This window comes from Panicum hallii, chromosome 6, assembly GCF_002211085.1.
Source record: "Panicum hallii strain FIL2 chromosome 6, PHallii_v3.1, whole genome shotgun sequence".
NCBI lineage: Eukaryota > Viridiplantae > Streptophyta > Magnoliopsida > Poales > Poaceae > Panicum > Panicum hallii.
In genome coordinates this window covers 23,981,369-24,008,924 of record NC_038047.1, presented here as the reverse complement: position 1 = coordinate 24,008,924, position 27,556 = coordinate 23,981,369, and the positions used below count along the sequence as shown (strand labels likewise).

Below are 27,556 nucleotides of genomic sequence, written 5' to 3'. Positions count from 1 at the left end.
AAATTCATGCTATTCCTTTCTCATCACACCATTTTTCAACTCTTGTGTTTTTAAATTCACTTCCGTTGTCACTCCTCACTCTCTTCACCTTGAGTTCAAATTCATTTTCGGCTTCAAGAATTTTTTGAATATGTCATAAGTATCGGCTTTGTCATGAAGAAAGAAAACCCAAGTATACCTTGAGTAATCATCCACTACCACAAGACAATAGCAATTTCCACCAATACTTCTATAAGTAGTAGGACCAAATAAATCAATATGCAATAATTCCAATGGTCTCTCGGTTGACATGACACTCTTAGTTGGATGAGCATTTGCAACTTGCTTCCCGGCTTGACATGCACTACATAACTTATCTTTCTCAAACTTCACATTCTTCAAGCCAACTACTAAATCATGCTTTATGAGACGGTTGAGTTGTTTCATGCCAACATGACCAAGTCTTCTATGCCATAACCAACCCAAAGATGATTGAGTGAACAAACATGTAGACAAGTTGGCCTCTTTAGTAGCAAAATCCACAAGATATACATCCTCATATCTAAATCCCGTAAAGATGTGATTTTTTCCATCCAAGCTAGTCACTACTACATCATCTTTAGTGAAACTACATTTATATCCAAAATCACAAAGTTGAGTGACCGCTAAGAGATTGAACTTGAGAGAATCAACCAACAATACTTTTGAAAGAGAATGATCACTTGAGATTGAAATTGTACCAACTCCTTTGACTTTGCCTCGGCTATTGTCACCAAAGATAATATCACTATAGCCATCCACATTCTCATCTAGAGAGGAAAACATCATCGGATCTCCGGTCATGTGTTGAGTGCATCCACTATCAAGTACCCAATGTCTTCCTCCGGACTTGTAGTTTACCTACAATAAAGAAATAACTCTTTTAGGTACCCAAACTTTCTTGGGTCCTTCAACGTTAGCAACCAAGACTTTTGGTACCCAAATGGCATTCTTTTTAGCACCATCTATAGGTATTCCAACAAATTTTGCACTAACATTGCCATTTGAATTTCTCATAAGAATGTAACTTGAATCAAAGGATATGACTTTCATGTTGGTGCAATTCTTCTCAACATGACCAACCTTCTTGCATTTCTCACAATATGACTTACCACTACTCTTCACAAATGTAGTTTTGGTTTGCACAAAAGCTTCTTCCCTTTCTTAGGAATATATCCAAACCCTTGCTTGTTCAAGGTGAACTTTTGACTTGCCCAACAATGATTAAACATGGCTCTACTATCATAGCACTTTCTCAAATCATTAGTCAAGCAAGTAACCTCTTTTTTTAACAAATCATTTTCCATAATGAGAGATTCATTGCAAGATGAGTCATCAATTTTGGTGCAAAAAGAGCTAGTAGGACTAGAACCACAAGGTTTATCATCAATTAAGTCACAACTCACACCAATGCTCAATGTTGTTTTTCTTTCATGATTAAGTAGGGCATTGTGAGCTTCCTCAAGCTTCTCATGAGTTTCTTTGAGATTCTCATGTGAAGTCTTTAGCTCCTCATAGGAATCTTGAAGAGAAGAAAACTTCAACCTCAATTCCTTTAACTTGGCCTTTTCTTTAGTCATGAATTCATCGGCATCATTGAGCATTTCAACAAGATCATCATATGAAAGTTCATCAAGTTCATCATCTTGTTGTACCTTTGCACCACCCTTTGCCATAAGACCAATGTGGTGTGGAGAAGAGAGATGGAGTCTCCTTGATGGCGATCCCGGCAACTCCCTTGGATGGCTTGTCATCATCATCATATCATCATCATCGGAGCTTGCATCGGAATCCCACTCAACAAAATAAGCTTGACCATTCTTCTTCTTCTTGATGAACTTCTTCTTCTTCCTTTATCATTTTTCTTGTCTTTCTTGTTCTTGTCATCTTTCTTGTTTGGACAATTGACACTAATATGACCCATTCACCGCATTGGAAACAAGTCTTGTCCATAAAAGGATTTTTTCTTGATGATTGGCCTTTCTTGCCAAAGTTCTTCTTGCTCATCATTCTATTGAATCTCTTGACAAAGAGAGCCATCTCTTCATCCGATTCTTCTTCTTGGCCCTCACTTTCTTCTTCCTTTTTGCTATCTTGAGCTTTGAATGCCACACTTCTCTTTTTCATATCAATTTCTCCCCATGAGCTTCATCTTGAGATTTCTTTAACATGTCATGAGTGAGAACTTCTCCCAATATTTGTGTGGGAGTTGCGGGTCTTCACATTTGACCTTACAAGCAAGGTCACAATTGTATCATATCTTTCCGGAAGGCATCTAAGAAATTTGTGGTTGAAATCCGCATCCGGTACCTCAATCCAAGTCCCTTGAGGTCATTCACAATGTCATTTAGGCCGGTTGAACATCTCGGCTATACTCTCATCCTTCTTCATGGTAAATTCACTAAAATTTCCCTTAAGCAAATATAACTTGGCCTCTTTCACACTTAATGTGCCCTCATGAATTTCCATGAGCTTTTCCCATATGTCATGAGCATTTGTGAGACTCTTGACTCTATTAAATTCGGTCACACCAAGGGCACTAAAGAGCACAATTGACCCCTTGATCATTTAGTATCTCATTTTCCTCTTCTAGGGTGTCAAATTTTTTGAGTCCAAAATGATATATCCATCATTTACCACTCTCCGTAGCTTTCTACTCATGGCTTTGATATGAGCCGACATCCTAGTCTTCCAATAATCATAATTGTTCCCATCAAAGAACGGTGGCTTCCCAACATGAATTCCATTATCACTAGTCATTGTTCTACTCCAAGATGGTTAAATCCGCAATTAATGGAGTACTTAGCTCTGGTACCACTTGTAGGATCAAGAACACCGACTAGAGGAGGGGTGAATAGGCGGTTTTAAAAACTAAAATCAACAACACTAGAGAAATTTAATTAGTAACAAAAGAAAGCCCTATGTCATGCTACTACTATGTCTAGAAAGGTTTGCAACCTAGGGTGACAAAATACAATTCAAGCTCTAGTAAAGTAAATTTCTCAAAATAACAACAATTAAAGAGAGCTAGAGAAATAACCAAGCTTGACACATAAATTTATCCCGTGGTATCGATGACTTGCCGGTCACCCCTAATCCACGTTGAGGTGGATTCCAAGAATCAACCGCTCCTCTATCAAGAACCTCTTGATCTTGAGCCGGCTAAAAACAAGGAACCACTCCACACCTCGATTTCACTAGAGTTGCTCTTCACCACTCCGGTGAGGTGAGCACAAAACCTCTCACAACCGAAATCGGGGCTTCTCAACAATCTCCTTCAAGAAGCTCCACGAAATCACCTTCTCCAAGCCGTATAGGGAGCGGCAACTCCCAAGAGTAACAAGCCAATAATCCTTGCTTGAAGATTCCCTAGTGCCACAAAGCTCAAACTCTTGATGCAATGCACTAGGAAGCACTCTCACTCTCAAAATGCAAATCCTTAGCAAGTGTGTGAGAGAGAGGGATGTCTTAGCTCTAGAGGGTCAAGAATGCAGTCCAAATGGCCAAGAGAGAGGCCCAAAGACCGGGCATTGGGTATATATAGACATCCCATCAAAAACTAGCCGTTACAGTCTTTTCTGCGAGATCGCGGACCGTCCAGTTTCAAAAACCGGACCGTCCGCCGTTATAACCAGAGAGTCAGAGCGCATTTAATGCGTGTCAGAACTAGCCGTTACAGCCCTGGCGGACCGTCCGCACACAACCAGCGGACCGTCCGCAGTTAAGAGTTCCACAACTCCAGAGACATGAGAGTCTCTGGAACAAACATGAAATTAGCCTGCGGACCGTCCGCCACCAAAGGGCGGACCGTCCGCCGTTCATCCTAGACGAACAGGCAGAAACAACAATGTTTCTGGATCAAGTTATCAGAGAGCCCGCGGACCGTCCGCACCACAGAAGCGGACCGTCCGCGGGCCACACAATTCAGACAGACCAGAGAACATCCTTTCTGGAACGAAAAAGAGTTAGAGTGGCGGACCGTCCGCCCAGGAGAGCCGGACCGTCCGCCAGCCACACGATATTTCCACTAAGCCTTCTGAAACGGTAGCAAACCGTCCGCACCCAAGGGGCGGACTGTCCGCGCTTGAGCAGTCAGCACTCAAACATGTTCTTTTCAAAACCCGGCAAAACGTAGTTAGCCCTCATGCATGCACTTAGATATTTTGAGCAAAATGGCACTAGAGACCTGTCAAGCACGAGTACATGACCCCTCTTGATAGTACGGCTATCTATCCAACAAATCCGGTCACTTATCATCCACTAAACACTTTGTGACCGGTAAAATTCAAAAGACCCTATTTTATACCTTCGCCTTGAGCCCAAACTTTTGTCATCGTCTCCAAAAATCCACACGTTCGCAAATAACTCTCATTCATCCATGGATCAACCTATACTCATTTTCTCAAAAAGAATTGTTAATCCTCAAACCGTTGTCATTAATTACCAAAACACGAATTAGGGGCCTAGATGCTTTCAGTTGGCTGTGGCCTCATCTTCGGATACCGCATCAAATTCGATGATGGGCAAGTCACCATCGTCCTCGCCTTCTTTTGCCATCAGCACCTGGCGTGAGATGAGCTCATCAGAGCTCGTGTCGACTAGCTCATTCGACTCCGCCATGGTGGCTAATGGCCTGCCCTCCTGAAAAGGCAAAGGCTCGAGGTGTGCCACCAGTCGGTCTTCGGCCTCGAGTTGATCAGAAAGTTTCATGCCCTTCCAATGCACAAAACTCCCCTCTGGAGTGGAGGTGATCATCAGACCATTGGCACCAAAACAACCCGAAGCCCCCCGACTTGCGGTGGATTCGGGCTTTTCGAGTTGGAGTAGAGAGCCCAAGTCCTTCTCCAATGTGGAGAGGGACTCGGAGGCATTGGCCCCCTGAAGATCAGTGGCCAAATCGCGTAGACCGAATCATGATTGGCTACGCGAGTCCTTAGATTGTAACGAGTCCAACCCAAGGAAGGTTGTTGCAGCGCCGGATGAAGTCGCGCCAGAAGCAGACTCCTCCTCGATCCTCGTAGCGGATCCAAGAATTGACGAATTGTCGAGATCATCAATGAACTTGTTAAGGTCGCTATGAGAACCCGCCGTGGGAGTTTTCGGCTTCATGTCGACGAGGAATCAACGAAAACTGCCAGCACCATCTGCGACGCAGACCCACGAGCCAAAAACAAACGCTGTACCCTGAGAAGGTACTGACCTGGTGAACTGGAAAGATGCCATCTAGTTCGCCGGTGGATCTTCGATGCGCTCCCCTACCTAGCGCGCCAGCTGTCGGTGTTTTACCGGCTGCCCAGCGAGAGATATACCCGAGGTGGTAAGTTTAGGTGAGGAGACGCCGAGATCAGAAACTCAAAGGTGCAAGGAACACAAGATTTAGACAAGTTCGGGCCGCGAGGTGCGTAATACCCTACATCCTATATGGTGGTTTGTATTCCCTTGGGTGTTGATGTTGTTTTTTGAATGGGTCCCTGCCCCCCCTATATATCCGGGAGGTCAGGGTTACATGGATCCTAGCCAATACTAGCCAAGGAATCGTACCCGGGTATAACTCGAGTAGTTTCCTTCTAAACCGACTAGCTTTATCTCCTACTCAAACGAGCAGAAAACAATATAAATAAGAGATAAGACAGGTTTTATCTCTTAATCCTATTTAAACTACGTTATGTACACAGCCCCGTAGCCCCGGGTCTGACATCAGTGTTAGAGGTCGTCCAGTCATCGGACAGTGCAGGCCTAACGGTTGGAGGGGTCGTGTGGAGGCCTTCCTCGGGAGAGGGCTTCCTAAGGCGGTGCCGACTACCCGAACCTCAGGAGTACCTATCCTCTGGCTTCCTTGGAGTAAGTTTTTAACATTACTACAGATATTGACATGTACCTCTCGTTCAATCTTATGCACCAACTTCATGTTCAAATGCAGAGACTTGCAGGTCGCCTACGCCATGCTGCTGCTCATTGTGGTTGCAGGACTAGCGCGACAATGGACGTGCACGGTCCACCGACAAGACTATCTAACACCAGTGTAGGCCTCAGTATATCAATGCAGCGAGGCTCAGGCTCTAGAAGACAGAGCTCATCCAGGTCAACAAGGGCTACTTTCGAGGATAGTGGTGGCGACGACGAGGAGGACGAAACCGAGGAGATTGGACTATTTCAGCTGGAAGACGCCCCTTTCACACAGCCTTCACAGCAGGTAGCACGTAGGCAGCGTCATCCACGTGACCCTTACACTCAAGGCACCAACGCTCTTAGTAAGGGCAAGGGTAAGACTAGGAGGCAGTGAGGGTAAGTTCATGGATTGTATGGACTATTTAGCTTGTATGGACTATTCAGCTTGTACGGACTGTCTTTGATTTGTTTGTATGGACTATTCAGCTTGTATGGACTTTGTCTATGATTTGTTTGTATGGACCTTATGGACTATGGATTATGCTTCTAACGTGTGGATATTCTGGTTCTTGGTGGACATGTTGGTGGTATTTGGTTGAATACATGTTTGTATCATATTGTGATGTATAATTGTTACTGTGGATGCTCGTAAAACAAGGGAACTCTTGCGAATTTTTCTCGTGATTCGTTCATCGTAGTACATAAGCCAATAACATGGTTTTATGGCAATTATGAACGTACCAGTACATTTATTGCAACATGTGGTGTCCAATCGGCAAAAGGATCTAGCCTTTGCAGTCTAAATTCGAATAGGCTTTTTAGTGTGTTTTCATATAGGCTTTTCAATGTGTTTTCGTATAGGCTTTTCAGTGTCCTTCGATATAGGCTTTTCAGTTATAGATCCGTAGGCTCGTAGGCTTTTTAGGTGCATTTACGACGCCACAGTACGGGTAGTAAACCTGCATCCATCTATATGTGCGCATTGTTGGATGCATTACTTCTAACTTCAAAAACAAGAGATACTGGAGTAAGAATGTCTAGAGGGTCGTCTAGTGGAAAGGGTTTCGGCACTGGGAGGGAAGGGAGGAAGGAAGGGACCTCCCATTGTTTGGGAGGAATCTCTTGGGCCTGATTCCTTTCCGGAATTAGTGTATGAGTTTCCAGTTGAGAGCAAGAGTGAATTCACCAAGGATGCACCCCTTACAGGAAACGATAACCGCAATGAAGATTGGCCAAAATGTATGCATGGTGAGAACTGCTTAGTGCAAATGTGCGCCGAGGGGGTCAATGGAAGTCGATGGTTTTTCAGATGCCCGCGAGCATGGGTGATTCTTCCTACTATTCGTTTGTTAAATATGTTTCTCTTCCTTTCTGCAACTAACAAGACATATTTCTTCCAGTCTTCCGCTGCTCCGGAAAACTATAGGCTCATTCGGTGGGTTGATCCTGCACCTATGCATCCACATCAAGACTATATCTACTACCTACAAAGTCGTATCTTTGATCTAGAAATGGCAGTGAGCGACGGTAACAAGGACGAGGAAGAGGATGAAGACAGCAACGGTGCTGGTTCACAGGAGGCACCGTGCAGTGATGCATATTACAACTGTCCTTGCCACAAGAAGAATGGGCCTCCGTCACCACTGCCACCACCGCCTACAATGGAAGGATACTATGGAGAAGGGTCAACACAATTTGCTATGTGGGAACAGTATTAGGAGTAGCCTATCTTATTCAAATGTTGCATCCATGTGTTTGTTGTTCGGTTTAATTAACTAATAAGGCATGTTACGTTTACTCCGGACATCTTTACTCTTATTTCATAGATGTCCTCACATGCCAGTTCAAGTCTCGTGCGTGTTCAATTATGTACTGAACTACTTCAGCAGTCTTTAATTCCATTACATTGGAGTGTCTAAATAGCTCTGCAGTATTAAAATACATATTATGGCCACAATGAATGAAACGACGACATACTAGTCTACTGGAATACGCAATAAAAGATGACAATGAATAGTCGAGTACATGAGAACACACTGAAACAACATCAAGTCCATTACAATAAAGGCATGAAATAAACCTACGCACATGAGAACACAATGAAACAACATCAAATCCATTACATGGCAACACAAGGATTACTGCAAGACTACTGGGTGCAATGAGGCCACTTTCCCATTCTCAATGCATCCGGATTCTCCTCCATTGCTGCTTTCGCACGACAAACTCGCTCTAGCTTATGCGCTCGGCAGCATGGCTCCTTTCCACCTCTTCTTTGAGCTCCTTTTCTGCTGCCTCATCTTGGCATCTCTTCTCCAGCAACTCCTTCCTCTCCGCGTCCCACTGCTTCATACTGCACGGATAATCCTTGTCCTCCTCCTTGATCTCAGTGTCGATCCACTACTCAAAATCACATAGCAGGGGAGGGGTCTGCAAAAAACACAATTGTCACAATCATAATATTGCACATAACACACACATGATTTCATATGGGGAAAACAAAATTGTTACCATCAAACCAATACGGATCTGACGAGGTGTGGGATCGAATGCAAAGTTGTCACACATCCAATACCTCTGGTTATAGGTTTCTTCTTCATCGGACTTAGCTACCTTGCAAGCATCACCAAAGAAACACATCGGCATTGGAACACCACCAGGCAGCGGAAAACGAGTGAAGGCGGTTCCCATCATCACCCTTGGTTTACTAGATTTACCATGCCTTTGCATCCTACGGTTGCATAATACACAAATTAACTAAACCTTAAACCCTAAGCAAAGAAGAACCTAAGGTTCAATAATACACATAATATAGACCAAATCAACGCGTAAAAAATGAGAAAGGGAGAGAGGATATCTTGTTCTCGAAGATCTATGGATCAAATCAAAGTTTTCAAGGTTGAATATTTTAATTTCTGAGGATTGGTGGGTAGGGAAGAGAGAAAAATCGAGAAGAACTTAGAACAAATGGAAGAAGGCTCAGGCGGGAAAAATGGGGGTGAGATTTTGCAAGCAAGCTCGGCGCCATAGACCATGGCGCCGAGCTTAGCGCCGAGATCTGTGGCGTTGAGCTCGGTGCCATGGTCTATGGCGCCGAGGTCCCTACCACGTCGGCACCACGTTTAATGGGAGCTGGGACCTCGGCGCCGTGACCCACATGGTCCAAATTCAGGAATAAGTTCTTCAGGGGTCCAATTGTGATTTTTTCAAAAAAGGGCCAAAATGTAAAAAAGGCGGGGGTTGCTCCTTGATGACTACCGGGAGCTGATCAAGGGATTATATATATCACACTAATTACTAGTAAATGATTTCGCAATTAACTCGGATCCTGCCTATGCCGAGTTGCCTACTGGCATCATATTCCTAGCACATGATGATTTTAATCGTCTTCCCGATTGACATAGCACGCATAGGGCAGTGTCCTGCACGTGACAAGGACACATTCTAATGCTATGGATTTAAATTTCTACTTCAAATATCGATGTATATTGCATACTTTTGTTTATAACAACAGTAGTTGAATACAATGATATGGCATGAATCAATCCATGGGATGTTGTCTCTATTTGTATCACAATTTGCCACCTCCTTCAACCTCTGGGTGAAGCCACCATTCCTAAGAACTTTATGTCGCTGAGCCGCACCTATCCAGTTCGTTTTCGTAGCCAGTCGTCCACTGGAGCGCTAACGGCCATCTCCGCCCCGGCCAAATTCTTGCCACCGCCATCCCTCTACGCCATCGATAAGCACACCTGCGAAGTCCCCTTGCTCTGTCCTCTTTTCCCCTACCTTGCTTGAGCTCTTAACCTCTAGAATCGTCGGCAATTTTACCACAACTATGGCCATGGAAGCTCATCGAGCTGTTGAAAGGAAATCCTCGAACCAATATGCAATTTTCCTACAAAATCTTTGTGTCTTGGCAGATCTATAGATAACCTCCTAGAAAGATTAGATGACTCGAACCGAGCCCAAGCATCATCTTTTATAGATATAACCCTATGTTTCTATCTATTCACGAGCATGATTGTATGTGTCTTCTAAAACTTACGAGTTAAATGTAGCACCTAGAATGTGTAAATGGTAAAATATACTTTATATGTGAGATCATGTAAAGTTGATAGCTAAAATTAACCTTTTGGTCCGTTGTTCGAGTAGACGATCGGAAACGGTGGTTGTATAGAGCTTATTAAATACATTCCATTTTTGACTACTCGCAATCCTGTTTGTAGTGTGGATCATTGAGTTAAGGTTGCCGCTAGATTTTTAACATGACGACTATACCTGCCCTCTTCATATTCCAAACCCTAAAGCCCCCTTGTCCCTAACCTGCGCCGCAACCTCCTTTTGCGGTGCACCAAAAGGAAGACGCAGGGAGAGCAAGAGAAGTGAGGAAAGGTGAAAATAAGGCACGTCATCATCCATTCTTGCCGTTTCTCTCTCAAAATAAATTGGTTGGTCTTTCTTTTATTTCTCAATTTTTCTCCATTTGAGGGCTTTTCCTTGTTGCTCATCATGGTGCAGCTTGGTAGCAGTTGTCGGAGCAACAATGACATCAACACAACGAAAAGGAAAACAACCAGATCTAGAAGTCATCCTTAGTATCATCGTCGTCATTGTTACTCTTGCTATTTTCAAGGGAACCCAAGATATAGCATGCCTAGAAAGATATCATACTGTTTTAAAATGTTTTAGCATATGGGCACAATGGTGTTCATCATCACCAGGGCTAGGATTAAGGTTTTGCTCTTGTTGCCATTCTTAAAACAGGGTCAATATATATGTGCAGCCTTCGTTAATGACAGTTTTACATGATATTAATGGTCCAAAAAAATAAACCTTCATATGAGCTGTAGGGGACTCGAGTTTTTTCTGCAGCCGTAAGGAAAACTCTCATAGAATTTAAGGTCAGAGATATTCATTATCGTAATTCTCCATAAAATATGTTATCTTGAAATTTAGTCAAACCTAATGACTAAATTGGACACTTTGATATAAGAAAAAATTGTTGACAATTTTTATAAGCATCATAGGGTAAGCTACATCTTCATATGAGTTGTGGAGCTCTAGTTATGTCTACTTAGTGGAGTTATTTCGCAATTTTTATTAGATTGTTTGATTAAGATTAACCTATGTTGGTGATTTTTTTCCTCTATTATGAGATAACTGCAAAATTGTAGATTTTGAAATTACCTTTCTGTCATTGTCACGTAGATTCATATAGGATTTTTATGATACGAAGGAGAGAGAGAGAGAGGAGAGAGAATAAAATAGTTGTTTCGCAAAACAATCGTCTCATAAGCTAAAATTAAGGACTATATGACCGCTTTCTCACCATTGTACGAGTTGTTATTGCTATGGTACTTATAATATTTCTTTTTCTCATTCCACATATTAAGATACTACTATAAGACAACTAAAAAATAATTTATTATAGAGGTTGTTTGTTAAATCGTCTTAAGATGACGTGTCATCATTATATCAGACCGCACTTTAATGTACTTGCTCTTATGATCTACTCCCTCCATTCTAAATTATAGACTATTTAAGTAAAACTAGATGTATAGATTTAATTATCTAGATGCATATTTGCCAAAACGACCAACGTTTTGGAAGGGAGTAAGTTTCTGGCATACGATTCCATTAGCGTGGGTTGGTATATAGTTTTTTCGAATTGGGTTGAAAGACTGAAACACGGAATTGGGTTGAAAGATTCAGCAGCATACCGGCCCACCTCGGCCGAACCGGAATGCCCCGGCCCACCGACTTCTCAGTTCTCAAACACGTCTCGAACCCACGCCACGGCCCCAACGCCGCCGCCGCCGTCGCCGTCGCGTGTGCCTCGTCCGTCCCCGTCGCCCCCAAATCTCCTGGTCCCGCCCCGCGTCTTCTAGCTCTGACTCCGCCCTCGCCCCCGCGGCCGCCGTCGCGTGTGCCTCGTCAGCCTCCCGCTGCCGTGCCTGCCAAACCCTAGCTCAACTCTCGGTCCCCACTCCCATCCCGCTCCGTTCGTCCGGTTCGAGGAGGCGGACGGAGGGGGTAGGGCATGGCGAGCGATGGGCAGCTCAGGGAGTGGGTCTCCGATAAGCTCATGACCCTCCTGGGATACTCCAAAAGCGTCGTCGTCCAGTACGTCATCAGGCTCGGTATGCGCCCTTCTTCGAACTGAATTTCGTTTCCTGCTGCTCGATTCTGTTCCCATTCAACTTGTTGCTGTCCTGAATATGAGATCACATGCGTGCGCGCCTGCAGCGAAGGAGTGCTCTTCCACCGGCGACCTCGTGGGCAAGTTAGTCGAGTTCGGGTTTACCTCGTCCACGGAGACCCGCACCTTCGCAGCGGACATCTACACCAAGGTTCCCCGCAGGGCTAGTGGCATCAGTGTAAGTTTCGATTACCCTGCTTACATGGTTCGTTCCATCTCATAATGCGATGGTTCCTTGTTCGCGGATAAAATGCTTCTTTTTGTTTGTTCCAGAATTACCAGAAGCAGGAGAGGGAGGCAGCAAAGCTTGTCCAGAAACAGAGTACTTACAAGCTGTTGGCCGATGAGGATGACAACGATGCTGACAACCAAACATCGACGAGTCGAAAGAGCTCAACAATCCCATCATCTAAGAGTCGGAAGCATTTCAGGAGGAAAGCAGACCAAGATGGTGGGGACGACGACGACGATGAAGATGTATGGCCTAAGTGGTACCCACCACCTTTTTCGTGCAGCTTTTATATACAGTTACTTAAATTGAAGATGTTGTAGGAAAAAGTAGCAAAGGATTCTGGAAGGAATGTGCGGAGGCGAACAGAAGAGGAGGATGAAGAAGATCACGACAACTCTGATGTATGTCTTCTTCTTAGGGCTAATATTTAGTTGTATATTAGAATAGGGAAATATGGTTTGTCAGCTGGGATGTACTCTTGAATCTGTTTGAATGTTCAATGCCTTGTAGGAAGAGAAAGAAAGGATAAGAGATCAACAGGCAAGGGCCCAGTTAGAAAAGAACATGAGAGAAAAAGATGCAGCGAACACACGAAAGGTAATTATCCATTGTAGCTGATACTTCTTGCCCTGCCTCTGTTTCTTTTGGAGAACAAAAATTCTGGTCATAGATTTAAAGTATATATTTCGAATGTTACACAGGAGAACATAAAACCTAAATATGGCAGGCTCTTGATTGCTAAATATGTGTTTTGATCAACATTCTGAGTGTTGATGTTTCGATGCTCCAATTGTGGGAATACCATTTAGTTTATATATCAAGGTTCGGGACACCTTTCTGCTTTACTGAGCTTTACTACAAAAGAAATTCATATAACTAAGCTGTCCTTTTCCCTTCATCCTGCCATCTAGTGGTAGTAATCTATCAGTTAAATTTAATTCATAGATTGAAAGTTTGCTTTGGCGCCCTAGAATACGGATATTAGTCTAACGTTACAAGCTGAGAAACAGTGATACATCTCAAAGCCATTCCAGCCATTATGTTTACAATGTTCATGGTTTATCCTTTATTTTTTAGTTTTTCTAGAAAGTAGCTGTCTTGTTAGCAAGGTTTGATTTGTAATTGATTGTTCCTTCACATCAAGAAGGGTGAACTATTTGTCCAGCTGGATCTGGATATTAGTCCCTTCTTTTAATTATCTGTTTTATGCCAGAGGTTCTTCGGATACAAGTATTCCATTTTCCAAGCATAGATTTCTTGCTAACGATTCTGTACATTCCTGCTGGTTTTGAAATCCTGTTTGTACATTTTTTCTGAAAAATGAATAGCTGGACAACAGCTAGTGATATGACTTGCTTGACTGAAAAGATTATGATTTCGGATTTGGATGTGCCTTTTGGTTTAACTCTCTAACTATCCTAGAGCTGTACATAGCTTGACGCTAGTTTCACTTTGCTCCTGCAAAGAATTTTTTTGTGTTGTTTCTGAAGTCTTGCACTAAGTACAGTCAGTTGTCCTTGCGGAAGCTAGTCTACTATTAACACCTTTTTTCTCGAACAAGCAGGAAAGCTGCGTATCATTATATTAAGAAGAAAAGTCTACTATTAACACTTTCGTTGTTACTTCATGGGGGATAGCTCTCTATTGTGATTCGTCAACCTTGTACATTTTCTTTGGTCTCACCATTTCTAGTTTAATATCAATGTATTGCTTGATGCACCTGCCAGTAAATTTAATCGAGCTATTTCATGATTTCATCTCCATCTACTCTGGTAAATAATAAGGGAAAGTAGTAAGTTGTGGCCGCCGCCAACAACAACAACAACAACTTAGCCTTTTGTCCCAAGCAAGTTGGGGCAGGCTAGAGATGAAACCCACAGAAAACAAGAATAAGAAACACAAAAAGGGTACAAGCCAAAGGAAGAGTTAGGGGTTAAACAAAAAGTAACAAAGGTCACGGTTCAGGTACGTTAATTGCTAATCTCCAAGCGCTCCTATCCATAGCTAATTCCTTAGCGATATTCCACTCCTTAAGGTCTCTCTTGACCGTCTCGTCCCAAGTTAGTCTAGGTCTACCTCTACCTCTCCTTACATTATTGCCCCGCTTTAAAACTCCACTACGCACCGGCGCCTCGGGAGGTCTCCGTTGTACATGTCCAAACCATCTCAACCGATGTTGAATCAATTTCTCCTCGATAGGTGCCACCCCGACCCTATCTCGAATCTCTTCATTCCGGACTCTATCCCTTCTTGTATGCCCGCAGAACCAACTCAGCATACGCATCTCTGCTACACTCAGTTGCTGGACATGTCGCCTTTTTGTAGGCCAATGCTAAAAATTATAAACCATAAGGGCTTGACCATAAAAATGGATAAACATTGAGTTCACCTTTGTGTCAAACCAATATATCTGGATAACATTCACTTTGGTCTGGTGACATCCCTTGTTTATAATTATGTGAAAGTTGACTTCTGATGGTTGGTCATGGTTCATGCGTTACTCGTTGACTAGATAAATCTATCACAGAACATTGTTCTCTGTCCTTGTTTTATTTCTTTGTAAACATATTATTTGATATGAAGTTTTGAACTGATGCTTTGTTACTTGGTTTGTCTTCTTCAGTTGATGGAGCGACAATTATCTAAGGAAGAACAAGGTCTGATTACTTGTATAGTTTACACGTCTGCTTAGTTATTATCTTTGTGAAACTTTATTGATACAAGGTCATTGGCAGAGGAGCTTAATAGAAGATCTCAAGCAATGGACAAGAATGACACATCAGATCTGAGGTTTTTGCTTTGCATCTTCAATTGGTTTTCAGTTACTATTAAAACTATCTTTTGTTGTCTTACCAATGGCTTATCCAAGCTTGCTTTACTTTTGGTTCATTTTATTTTCTCGGACATGGAAGAAAGCTACTTGTCATTTACACTTCATTCATTACAATAACGAGAAACCTTGTTACCATAAATAATTGCCACGTAATAGTGAAATTCACTTTCAAGTTCGGAAAGAGAATAAGCAATGCAACAATAATGCAAGAAATTGTATTACCTTGTGACAGAACATAATTTATCCAGAGTGTTGTGTTATGAGTGCAACTGTCCAAATTTTTCATATTTTTATAGCAGTTTCAACTTTGAATGAACTCATTCTTTCAGATTAAAAAAACTCAACCAACCTCGATGGAACTAGATGTAATTTCATTTAAGAAGCAATTGGCACCAATAAGAGTTAAAGAGGACTCCACCATGGATGGTGGGGTGGACATAAATACATCTCACCGAGCTAGCCTTAGTTCCAACTCATTGGTTTATGCAAGTCAACTACTTGCATTCTATCGATCATACTATATTTTCCTTACGTCCAGCTTACTTTTTATAAACTATAGTATAATGGGGAAACAATTTTGATTCTTTACTGCAGATGTTTGTGACTAGATTCAGATATTGAATAACTCCCACCGAGCTAGCCTAAGTTTGTTAATGTTTCCATAGAAGTTTGACACGCTTGCTTTTTGACCACTAGAAGGAAATAGTTTTAGCAGACTTCCAGTTTAGATGAACATGAACTGCTTTCTCTTGGAAATTTAATTATTTTGCTGCTTTCTCTAAATAGTATTCTTTTATTGTTCAGGTAACAACGTCTTATACCTCCATTCTCTAATATTTGATGTTGGTTAGCTCAAATCATAAAATATTAAAGGATGGAGGGAGTAGTTATTTCCTTTTATCTAGACGTTTGCTTTATCCCCTTGTCTACTTAAGTAGAAAGAAGGCTTAAGTTACAACATCAAAAAGGTTTTAGTCGTACTTTGTAATGATCACTTTGTAATGTCTTTCTGGTTAAATCAATGTGCAGAAAATTCTCAAGGCAAGCGTATTTGCAAAAGCGAAGGGACAAAAAAATTGAAGAAATTCGGTCAGTACAAGCCACTTCTAATATAGGTTCTTTGCTGTAGATTTTTGTGTCCATATGTTGATTTGCGCGTATAGTAAACATTAGTTTTGTGATGTTATTCAGCGATGAAATTCTGGACCATGAGTACATTTTTCAGGATGTGAAACTAACTGACGCAGAAGAAAAGGAGTTGAGGTAATGACTCAAACTAAGTCCTATGGAAATGATTCTCTGAAGCCAATTAACTTTTATTCCGTTTGATTAGCTGTATGCATACATGTTTAGACTGTGCATGCACAAGTAAACCCTGACATGAAATGGTTTGTTTGTGTAGATACAAGAAGAAGATCTTTGATCTTGTCAAGGAGCATGTTGAGAGTGCTGATGATGTTGGTGAGGTATGTTTTTCTTCCTGGATTGATTCACTCATGTCATAAAATATTTGTTTTGACATATGGTCACATTTGATTATTTGATGTGCATTCAAGCATTCCAAATTCTGTTGCTCTACTGGCTGTGCCGTTGAGAAACAATATATCTTGGTTGTTTTCTGTCCGAAACTACTTTTATTTCAATTGTTTGTCAGTGATAATCACCTTATTATCGGTGAAATATCGAATGCTTGAATATTAACCATTTGTTGTACAGTAACCTATCCCATACAATGTTTTCTTGGCATCAGTAATTGAGTTATCCATGATGCAATATTCCTTTTGTTCCATCTACAATAACGATCGGAATTTAACCTTATGAATTCTCCTTTGAAAGTTTGCTTATTATTTACCTTCATTCATGCCTTGGAGGCACTGTTAGAATCTGTGTTGACTTTCTTAGCTTTCATGTTTGCTAGATAGTTCTACTGTAGTACTGTTTGAGCATTGCCTCCTAAAAATGTCTTAAATATTAATGACTTTATACGCATAAATTTCAGTACAAAATGCCTGAAGCTTATGACATGGGTGAAAATGTCAATCAAGAAAAGAGATTCTCTGTGGCCATGCAGCGGTACAAGTAAGTTTACTATTACTTTATATGGTCTTATGTACAAGATTGCATGCAACTTCCCAGTGTTATCGTGGATCCTGATGTAATTTCATGGATAAGCAGAGATCCTGAGGCCAAGGATAAGATGAATCCTTTTGCTGAACAGGAAGCGTGGGAGGAACACCAAATAGGTAATGCCATATATATCTAAAAGAATCTTCAATCTTTCTGCATGTACTCTTTAACCATTACCTATGATCTTTGTTATTTATTTGACAAGAGACTGACATGGAGCAAAACTATGGACTTGTTCCAGGAAAATCCAAATTGCAATTTGGTTCCAAAGATAGGAAGCGGTCTTCTGATGACTATCAGTAAGTTACTCTTTTTGTTTCTTTGTCTTCATCAGCTAAGTTTACTAGCTGTGTGTCTGTGCCACTAAAGAAAACCATCTATCTTGATACCATCTCCATTGTATGTAAAAATCTAGCCTCCTAAAGGGCTGCCTCACTTTTATTGGTTGGTGGGGTGTGTTGTGAGTGGAAGTGTCTTCATAATCGCTTTTGGGTCACATTCTGTAGCCATCTGGTGATGATATGCATTTCAAAGAGTTGTGCTATAATCTTAGACGTTACCAAGAGGGGTCATATATTGGAGCCTGGGTGGACATGCCACAAAGTCATGAGAATTGGGTAGTTGACAATCATAATCAAGTTATATTTGTTCAGGGACTAGTGCTACTTGGATAGGATGCTGTTTGCTACTTACCTAGAAATCTTTGTGAGTCCAAATTTTCTTGAAAACGAAAACCTTGGTCAGCACGCAGCAGTAAGTTTCTTTTGTATCTGATGCAAAAATGATTCTAGCAATTGCTTTCTTCTCATTACTTTTATAACTTCTTAGGTATGTATTTGAAGATAGCATTGATTTTGTTAAATCATCGGTCATAGAAGGAACCCAGGTAATCAGTTAAATGCTGTTTGTTTCCTTGTTTAACATTATGTCTTTGAGGTATTGTCTTCTTTCTAAAATTTCCTATTCTAGCCTGAAGACGATTCAGATCAAGAGGACATTGATGCAAAAGATATTTTGAAAAGGGAGCTCCAGGTGAGTGTGGTCACTGGTCAGACTTTATGAAAGATGAAATGCATAGCCTGTTTTTTGTTCCCTGTGATAAAAGTATAGAACATGTACAGAGCTGTCTTGAGAGATGTTTATTATCATTTTCTATATTAACAATGCTACTTTTCTGAATTAGGATGAGCGGAAGACTCTTCCAATTTACAAATTTAGAGATGAGCTGCTCAAGGCTGTAGAAGAGTATCAGGTTGCATTGCTTTTAACCTTTTGTTTGATGATCACATTTTCTTCGCTTGCATTTATTTCAGCAAATATAAATTTTTTAACCTTACACTGAAATCATTTAAATATAGTCCAAATGTAATATGTGTGTTGCATATTAAAAAATAATTTATGTTAATTGGTCAAAGATGATACTTTACGATTAAAGGACATATACAAGTACATATGACTAGGAGAGATGCAATCGAGTTGGACTGTCTGTAAATTGAGTTAATGATCTGGCCAAGATTTAGAGCTGTTCTTTTGACATTCTGCCAAATATCAATCTGGTCCACTATATACATTCATATAGCTATAGAATTTTTTACTCGAGTTGACTTTCTGACAACCTTTGTTCTCTACTATGAAGGTAATTGTCATAGTGGGTGAAACTGGGTCTGGTAAAACAACACAAATACCCCAGTACCTTCATGAGGCTGGGTATACTGCGAAAGGAAAGGTACGAAATCCATAAGCTCCACTACTCTGCATTTCATCCTTAAGCTCCAGCAGATTCGCTTAAAGTGTCATTGCATTGTCTGATAATGTATATACACCATTTTAGGAATAGTTTTGGTTGGTCTAAGTCTAATGCACAAATATAAAAGAGCATCTGTATGGCCTTTTTCCTAGTAACTTTCTGAGCTCCACTTCTATGAATATGAAGTAGGTTTAGGCCTTGATGTTTCTTCTCCTAATTTTTTGGCTTCTAACAGCCATGTACTCGAGTCTCAAGCCGCTTAATTTTGTGCAGGTCGCATGTACTCAACCTCGTCGAGTGGCTGCAATGAGTGTTGCAGCAAGGGTGTCTCAAGAGATGGGTGTTAAACTGGGACATGAGGTTTGGTTCTTTTATTTTCATAATTCCAATGCCATATTGTGCAAAACAGTAATGTTTTCATTTATATCATCTGAAACTTGTGTTAACTAACTACTGTATAGGTCGGTTACTCTATAAGGTTTGAAGATTGTACTTCAGAGAAAACAATTATTAAGTACATGACTGATGGAATGCTTCTAAGGGAGTTTCTTGGTGAGCCAGATTTGGCCAGCTATAGGTATCCGTTTATGAAACCAGTGTATTGTTGCCCCAGAATTTCACAGAAGTTTCTAATCGCTATTTATTTATTTGTGCTCTAGTGTTGTCATGGTTGATGAGGCTCATGAGCGTACACTCTCCACGGATATCTTATTTGGTTTGGTGAAGGTTAGCTAGCTTGATGTATGAATGTTTCGCAAAGATACAAATTCAATGCCTCATGTACATAATATGCTTTTACTGCCTTCAGGATATTTCTCGTTTTCGGCCAGACCTGAAGCTGCTCATTTCAAGTGCCACCCTTGATGCAGAAAAATTTAGTGACTACTTTGATTCAGCTCCTATTTTCAAGATACCTGGGAGGCGATACCCAGTTGAAATTCATTACACAAAAGCTCCTGAAGCTGATTACATAGATGCAGCAATTGTCACTGTTTTACAGATACACGTGACACAGCCCCCAGGAGATATCCTGGTATTCCTTACAGGGCAGGAGGAAATTGAAACAGTAGATGAAATCCTTAAACACAGAACAAGGGGCTTAGGCACCAAAATTTCAGAATTGATTATATGTCCAATTTATGCAAATCTACCTACTGAGCTGCAAGCTAAGATATTTGAGCCAACCCCTGAGGGTGCTCGAAAGGTGGTTCTGGCCACTAATATAGCAGAGACTTCATTAACCATTGATGGTATAAAGTATGTTATTGATCCAGGCTTTTGTAAGATCAAATCATACAATCCCCGCACGGGAATGGAATCTCTGCTTATTAATCCTATCTCAAAAGCGTCAGCAAATCAGAGAGCAGGAAGATCTGGACGGACTGGACCCGGAAAATGCTTCCGCCTATACACAAGTTATAACTACATGCATGACCTTGAAGATAATACTGTTCCGGAGATCCAACGAACCAACCTTGCCAATGTCGTGCTTACTCTCAAGAGTCTTGGTATTCATGACTTGGTTAACTTTGACTTTATGGATCCACCTCCATCAGAAGCCCTATTAAAGGCCCTGGAACAACTTTTTGCTCTCAGTGCACTCAACAGTCGTGGAGAGTTGACCAAGACTGGAAGAAGAATGGCAGAATTTCCATTAGATCCTATGCTGTCGAAGATGATAGTAGCTTCAGAGAAATATAAGTGTTCTGATGAGGTGATCTCCATTGCCTCCATGTTGTCAATTGGCAATTCTATATTTTATCGTCCGAAAGACAAACAAGTTCATGCGGATAATGCAAGGTTGAACTTCCACACTGGCAATGTTGGGGACCATATAGCACTACTAAATGTATGATTCACTATCCTTTTCCTTTTATAATCTTATAGCACCTTTATATTTTTTTGAGTTTAAGCAGTCAGTGCTAATTTCTTATTTTCTTTCAGGTTTATAACTCATGGAAAGAAACAGACTATTCAACTCAGTGGTGTTATGAAAACTATATACAGGTACCTGCTTTCTCTTTATTATCCTTGGTTAATTTCTTGGCATGAAAAAGGGTCTCGATATCTGACCAGCAAGTGAATGTCCTCTTTTGTAATATTTAATTTTCTTATTCCTATGAGGTGGATTTGTATATAAGAAATGAAAAGCGGTGGGGATGAGCTAGACATTCACATTTAAATGAAGTATATCTGAAATACAAAGATACAAAAAAATCCAAATTTGAATGTTTGCCCCTTGAGAAAAACCTGCTGTTAGTTTATTATTCATTTGAAAGTTATCCCTTGAAAAAATCCTGAGGCTAGTGGATTTATTTGCTGTACCCAAAAATTCTGGTGACCTCCAGTTAGTAATTCTTTTTTGTTCCCTAACTACCTCAACAGTTATATGCTGTTTACATCCTCTTGTTATTAGTGCACTTTTCTCCAGGTTGTCATGTAATACAATGGTGAATTTTGATTATATTTGTATGAATACATCTGTTCCCAATATGTATCATGGGCCATAAACATTAATTACCATGAGAATTGTATTTAATAGTCATGTATATTATATATTTGGAAACCTTTATACCCAAATGCCAACGTGAAATTCTATAAATTGTGCTGGGACAATAGTAGAATCTGCCAGGGGTTGCGTAATATTGTATCGTGAAGATCTTATATTTATTTTTATATAAATCCATCTTAGGTAGTAGTCCAAGCATCCACTGGAGACAGCTCTTCGTTTTAGCTATGGGCCTTGTCACGGAATTCATTTCTGCTATCTGTTGATCATCGATTCTGCAAATTTATATGGTAAAACTATCCTTGAATAATTCAGGTGCGCAGCATGAAGAGGGCAAGAGATATTCGGGATCAACTAGAGGGGCTTATGGAAAGAGTTGAGATTGAGATTTGCTCAAATACCAGTGACTTGGATGCTATTAAAAAGGCTATAACTTCAGGTCTCGGCCTTTTGGGTGTTCTTCAGTGCTAGGCAACACTGCAACAGTGATGCAATTGCTTCGTGTTCAAACATGCTGAGAATTTCATCATAATATTCTTTACTTGTTTGCTGTAGGTTTCTTCCATCATTCTGCCCGGTTGCAGAGGGATGGTTCATATAAGACTGTCAAGAATCCTCAGACCGTACATATTCATCCTAGTTCGGGACTAGCGGAGGCAAGTTCTTTTGATTATTGATTGCCTCATTTTTTATTCTGTTCAGAATATTCTTTAGTACCGCCTTATGTTGTGCAAGTTTTAGTTTTGATCTCTCGTGTTACATGTTTATTTTGCAGATACGTCCACGGTGGGTAGTATACCACGAATTAGTTCTCACAACGAAAGAGTTTATGCGCCAGGTATGCTCTGTTAAAAATGTGATTAATACCTGAAGTAGAATTTCTTGTGAATCATTGTGAAACACTGGTTGTGCAGGTGACGGAACTGAAGCCTGAATGGCTGGTAGAGATAGCACCACACTATTACCAACTAAAGGATGTAGATGACAGTAAGTGTCGATTGTGATGCCATTAATCGCTCAAGCTAGTTTTTATTAGTTGCATACGCTTTAACTTACCTACTTCTTTTTCCTCAGCTGGAACAAAGAAGTTACCAAAAGGCCAAGGAAAAGCTGCATTGTAGCCAGGACTCGTGGCATTTCATTGAATGTTGTATAATTGTTTCTAGAGCCTAGGAGCTTCAGACTTAGAGTGAAGATGTATATAGGATAGTTGCTGTCACTATCATGATCGAAATTAGGTTTCAGAGTAACTGATTGCTCATGTAAAATTTTGACATGAAGTCATGCATGTGCACGGCTATAGTTTACGTATCAGTTTGATTTGTTGGTGGAGAGTTGTGCTTACTGCGTCAGTTGCAAGGATGAAACCTAGATGGAGCATTTTATGTGAGGATCCGGCACGACAGATATTTGTTAGGATTAACCGCTAAGATATATTGTTATAGTTATGGATGTTCCCCCGTGCTACTAACGGATATACTGTAATATGCTACTCCCTCCGTTGTTTTAAATATAGATTGTTTTGTCAAATCTAGATGTATAGCTTTTGCTATGTCTCTAAATAAATACTATATCTAGATAAATAAATATTATATCTAAACAAATACTATCTCTAGATAAATAAATATTATATCTAGATATATCTTCATGGTATCCAACTTTTGTCCCATCTAAGTATAATCTATTTTGTCTCTTATCTCTCCGTATATATATCTCTACTACTAACAAAACTAATCGCCATAATATCGACCGACCCCTCCACCCGCGCGTCAATCCTGCCGCAAACTCCCACCCTGCGCCAACCACGATTCTCTCTCTCCCGAGCCGCCATCCCACGCGCTTCCCCTCGCGCCGGCCTCCGCCTCGCTCCGCCGTCCTCCTCGTGACTGGCTCCGCCGCGCGAGGACGTTCGCTCTCCTCCCCACCGCGCCCCCCCATCGCCGCCTCCAACACGTCTCCCCACCGTGCCGCCATGGCGGCCAACCCGTAGCCGCGCCGTCGGAGTAGCGCCACCCCAGTCCCCTGCCGCCCTGGCCGGCACCGGCGCGCTGCCGTCCGAGACGACGGCCGAGTGGACCGATGGCTTCTTCTCCGAGGTCGGGCAGAGGATCGGTGGGCTGTGGCTGCGCTTCTGGATCCAGGCCACCGCCGGCCTCTGGCTGCGGTCGTGGGTGGAGCAGGTTCCAGAGGAAGGCTCCTCCGCCGCGGCTCTCCTCCTCCCATTCCTCGTCCATGCATCCTCACAAGCGCAGTAGCCCAGCTGCCCCTGGGGTGGAGGTCGAGGGCGACGGCGACGGGTTCCGCAGTTCCGCAGCTCCTGGTTCAGGGCCACCGTCATCATCTTCGTGCCAGCGCGCGGCTGCCAGTGGCTGCTGCTGCCAAGCCTGATCCACCGCAATACAAGGGGCAGCTTCCGAATTGCCATACTGAACTCTGTTATCAAACTGGTGAATTGAGATTGTTAGTAAATATTGAATGTCAATCACTGAAGTTTTGTGAACTGTAATTATTGTAGTATTGTGATTAGAGATTACTTAATATTGTCAATTTGAGAGCATGTAGCTGATGTTGTCAAGAGAAGATATCAGTGATGAAACCAAAAAAGAAATGTTCTCTGAAAGTCTGTTAGAATGCAGACACTTAGATTGGCAAACTGAATTGACATTCTTTTTCAATACTGATCGAAGTCTCTATCTCTTTTGCCATACTGAGTTGACATAAAAAATTTGAGAAAATTACAATATTCACATTCCCAAATTGACACAATAATCACAACCTCATTGACAAAGACATTTAATCATCTTGCTCCATATTGAGCCACAATCTAAAATCAACATTCAGTCACATCATAGTCTGCTCCTACTCTGAAGCTCGAACTGGCTGCTCAATGCTTTCGCCCTCCAAAAAAACCGTGTGTGGTGGGTGCCTCTTGTCTTGCGGTGGAGCTGGCTTGGCATCAGCGGCCGCAAAGCAACTTCGTGTGGGCACCAAGTCGATGACAGCGCAAGGACACTTCCGTCTTCAACTATATTAGGCATAGAGAAGGTATGATCCAAAAATCTGTTAGTGTTTTCAATCCAGTCATTAGAGGGACCTTGCGTACGAGACCAACCAGTATACATCCACTCACCATCTTCCATCGTTTGGTTCTGATTTAGAAAGATAAAATATTTAGAATCGCAATAATCTGACCCAAGTATCAACCTAGTACAAGCAGCACTTGCTACAGATTTACCCAAAACATATTAGTTATAACATATGAAAAGGAAAGGAAGCTGCAGCATCTCTTCTTATACTCAAATTTTAGAGGCGGAGATACTGCAAAACTAATTTTAGATCACAGCCATAACAAGCAGCACTACACTACAACACCTATTTCCCTTATTACCTGTAATGTTTACCAATTCCCTTATTATCGATAACATGGACATCTGAAATCATTAATTAGGCTTAACAAGCAGCAGTGCTATAGCATGGCTAGTTCAACTTAACAGTGCTATAGTGGTTGGCAACAAATTAATAATCAAATAAACATTCAATTTCCACAACGCACATTCACTGGTAGAGCACAACATGTACTGATTTCTGAAGAAAACGAACAAGAATTACCTCAGTCCGATTGAACAAAGCAGATCGGCCACGGTGCGGCAGGCTGCTCCAAGGGTCGCGACAGAAGGCGCCACGGGCTCAGCTCCGGCGTTGACGTGTAGCAGCGCGTCGAGGAAGATGTGGTGGCGTGGACCGGACGCGGCTGGCGGCAGCCTCAGGCGCGTGGTGGCGGCCGCGGCCGCGAGCGTGAGGAGGCTGGCTGCGGGCGTGACGACGGGCGGCGCGCGTCTGGCGGTGGCCTTGGACACGCAGTGCCGGGCGCGTCGCGCTACGATGATGCCGGGCGCCGGCGCGAGGACGGGCGGCGCGGCTGGCGGCGGCCTTCGGGCGTGTGATGCTGGCCGGCCGAACCTGCGAGGAGGTTGCCCGGGAGGGGGGGGGGGGGGGGGAGTGGGCACGATTGGCGGCGGCGGCCTCGCGCGAGGGCGAGGCGACCTCGCGGGGTTGTGGGGCGCGAGGAGGGTGGGGCTCGCGGTTCTGGCGGCGGCCTCGCGCGAGGGGGAGGCGACCGCACGAGGGGGAGGGTGGCGCGCGGTTTTGGCGGCAGGGCTGACGAGATGGGGTGCGGCGGGCTGGTAAGCGGTGCGGATGAGGCTAGGGTTTTTTTTACAGCGGCCCGGCGCAAATAAGTCTCTGACAGTGGGTCCTCGGCTGCTGGTGAGCGCGTGCATGAAAAAAAGAGCGCGTGGAGGAAAAATCTGGCGCGAAGAGGGAAAATCTAACGAGAAAAAAAATATTTTGGCGCTCAAACTTTTTTCGTGGAGGGAATAGCTTATTTTCACGAGGGTTTACACGACGACATCACGAAAATAGTAAATTTTCGTGAACACCTTTATAAAAATACATTTTCGTGGCGGGTTTTGGTGCACCTTCACGAAAATTAAAAATTTTATGACGGTGTAGTCATATCTCCATACGAAAATCACCATCATGAAATTTAGGTTTTGTGATAGTGTGCAAACATGGAGATTCTAGCAATGCAAAAAACTTGAATATCTTTCCTTAAACATGCTGGAGAGCTAACTATCATTGTCTGAAAAAGAACACATACAACACACACGTGCCATACAACACCCTCTAGGGTTATACAATCACATACTCACCTGGGAAAAATAAAAGAAAGACCCGATCTATGATAACTTGACCATGTTCTCGGACTTGAAATCAGAACCAACGCTTGGCCCAAGCCATGCACCACAAGCGTGATTCATTGCCAGCAATATGCAAGACAATTGCTAGGCTAGGTGCAGCGCCATTAAAAGCACATTTATGCCTATGATTTTGTAGACTCCAAGCTTCTAGAATAATAGCCGAGTTCATGCCTTGATTGAATGAGACAATGGCCAGAATGTAGCATTGTGTAACGCCCTAAAATCCAAAAGTGTTTAGTTAGGGAAAACCCGTCAAAAACTTTCCCAAGTGACCTTTAACCAATCTTTTTATGTGTTTGGACTTTGAACCCTATAGTTAGACCACCCACTTTGCCCAGCAACGTTAGTTGAGGTTGACCACCTAACTGATAATCAACCAAGCCAGCCTAGTTAACCTTGATCTTCTGTCTCAGTTAGCCCAACATGGCCGATGTTGGACCCTAGATACAACCCAGCGTATTCTTTTGATGCTACACTTGTCCTTCGTGCCTCACACTCGGGCCCGCTTGTCAAGATGAGTTCAACATCTTACACCCACCTGTTTTGCGAGACATCATATCTTCAACATCCCTTCATTCCCCTCGACGAGCAAAACTAGAACAAGAATCGGTATGCAAAGGGAAGACCGAATCATATCCCAACCAACCTTTAACCTCAAGATCAAGAATCGTTCCATGGAAAATCAAGGAATCTCTTCAAAGCATCATTCCCCAATTTTTCCTTTGGATTGAAAGCATGGTATCCGTTCTCTTCAAGTCTTCATCTCTTTATCAAGATCTATGGAAAATGGAGCATGAGCCAAAGATCTTCATCAATATCCCTCTAGATCAACTTTGGAACCTTTGCTTGTGATCTTCATGAGCATGGTGAGCATCACTCCATCCTCTAGTCTAGGTTCTTCCGACGGATAACTCCTTTGATGACTAATGGAGCAATGTATGAGACTCACACCTAGATTAAACTATTTAAACCTAGCCATAAACTGAATTATCTATCAGGCCTAACTAATTCAACCTTGAGTATGCGTATGACACACTCCATGTGACCCACTAACACAAACCAAGATCAGGTCGTGCATACACGGATATGAGCCAAACAACATATAAATGAAAATACGCATAGCAGAAACAACCTACCACTCACAAGTTAGAATAAAATAGATGGTGAATATGCTCAGTTCACATATCTATTGTAATCCACAGGCCGACTCCACCATCTCCGGTGACATACGTACCTAGA

The 27,556-nt window shown here is 42.1% G+C and overlaps 2 protein-coding genes across 2 annotated transcripts; one reads left to right on the top strand and one right to left on the bottom strand.

Annotated features, from left to right (window-relative positions):
- Nucleotides 1-11,694: 11,694 nt before the first annotated feature.
- LOC112896562 (pre-mRNA-splicing factor ATP-dependent RNA helicase DEAH1) lies at nt 11,695-22,901 on the top strand. The gene is made up of 27 exons (XM_025964577.1): nt 11,695-12,050; nt 12,157-12,287; nt 12,383-12,586; nt 12,662-12,742; nt 12,852-12,938; nt 14,965-14,998; nt 15,077-15,131; nt 16,204-16,263; nt 16,366-16,437; nt 16,577-16,640; nt 17,174-17,253; nt 17,350-17,417; nt 17,543-17,600; nt 18,130-18,187; nt 18,271-18,333; nt 18,485-18,553; nt 18,938-19,027; nt 19,322-19,408; nt 19,510-19,625; nt 19,708-19,774; nt 19,857-20,897; nt 20,993-21,055; nt 21,873-21,996; nt 22,113-22,213; nt 22,333-22,395; nt 22,472-22,544; nt 22,632-22,901. Exons 1-27 carry the CDS (start codon nt 11,951-11,953, stop codon nt 22,676-22,678), a joined length of 3,156 nt encoding a protein of 1,051 aa, XP_025820362.1. The 5' UTR covers nt 11,695-11,950; the 3' UTR covers nt 22,679-22,901.
- A 1,301-nt stretch (nt 22,902-24,202) lies between these two features.
- On the bottom strand, nt 24,203-25,837 carry LOC112898171 (WAS/WASL-interacting protein family member 3-like). Its single transcript, XM_025966552.1, has 3 exons — nt 25,167-25,837; nt 24,688-24,706; nt 24,203-24,582 (listed from the first exon to the last, which is right to left on the bottom strand). The coding sequence occupies exons 1-3, from the start codon at nt 25,835-25,837 to the stop codon at nt 24,514-24,516; spliced, it is 759 nt and encodes a 252-aa protein (XP_025822337.1). The 3' UTR covers nt 24,203-24,513.
- Nucleotides 25,838-27,556: the final 1,719 nt, after the last annotated feature.

Coding starts and splice junctions, on each gene's coding strand:
- LOC112896562 (XM_025964577.1), top strand. CDS start 11,951: ATGGCGAGCGATGGGCAGCTCAGGGAGTGGGTCTCCGATAAGCTCATG. Junction 17,601..18,129: donor CGGTCTTCTGATGACTATCA/GTAAGTTACTCT, acceptor ATAACTTCTTAG/GTATGTATTTGAAGATAGCA. Junction 19,775..19,856: donor TCTTATTTGGTTTGGTGAAG/GTTAGCTAGCTT, acceptor TACTGCCTTCAG/GATATTTCTCGTTTTCGGCC.
- LOC112898171 (XM_025966552.1), bottom strand. CDS start 25,837: ATGCACGCGCTCACCAGCAGCCGAGGACCCACTGTCAGAGACTTATTT.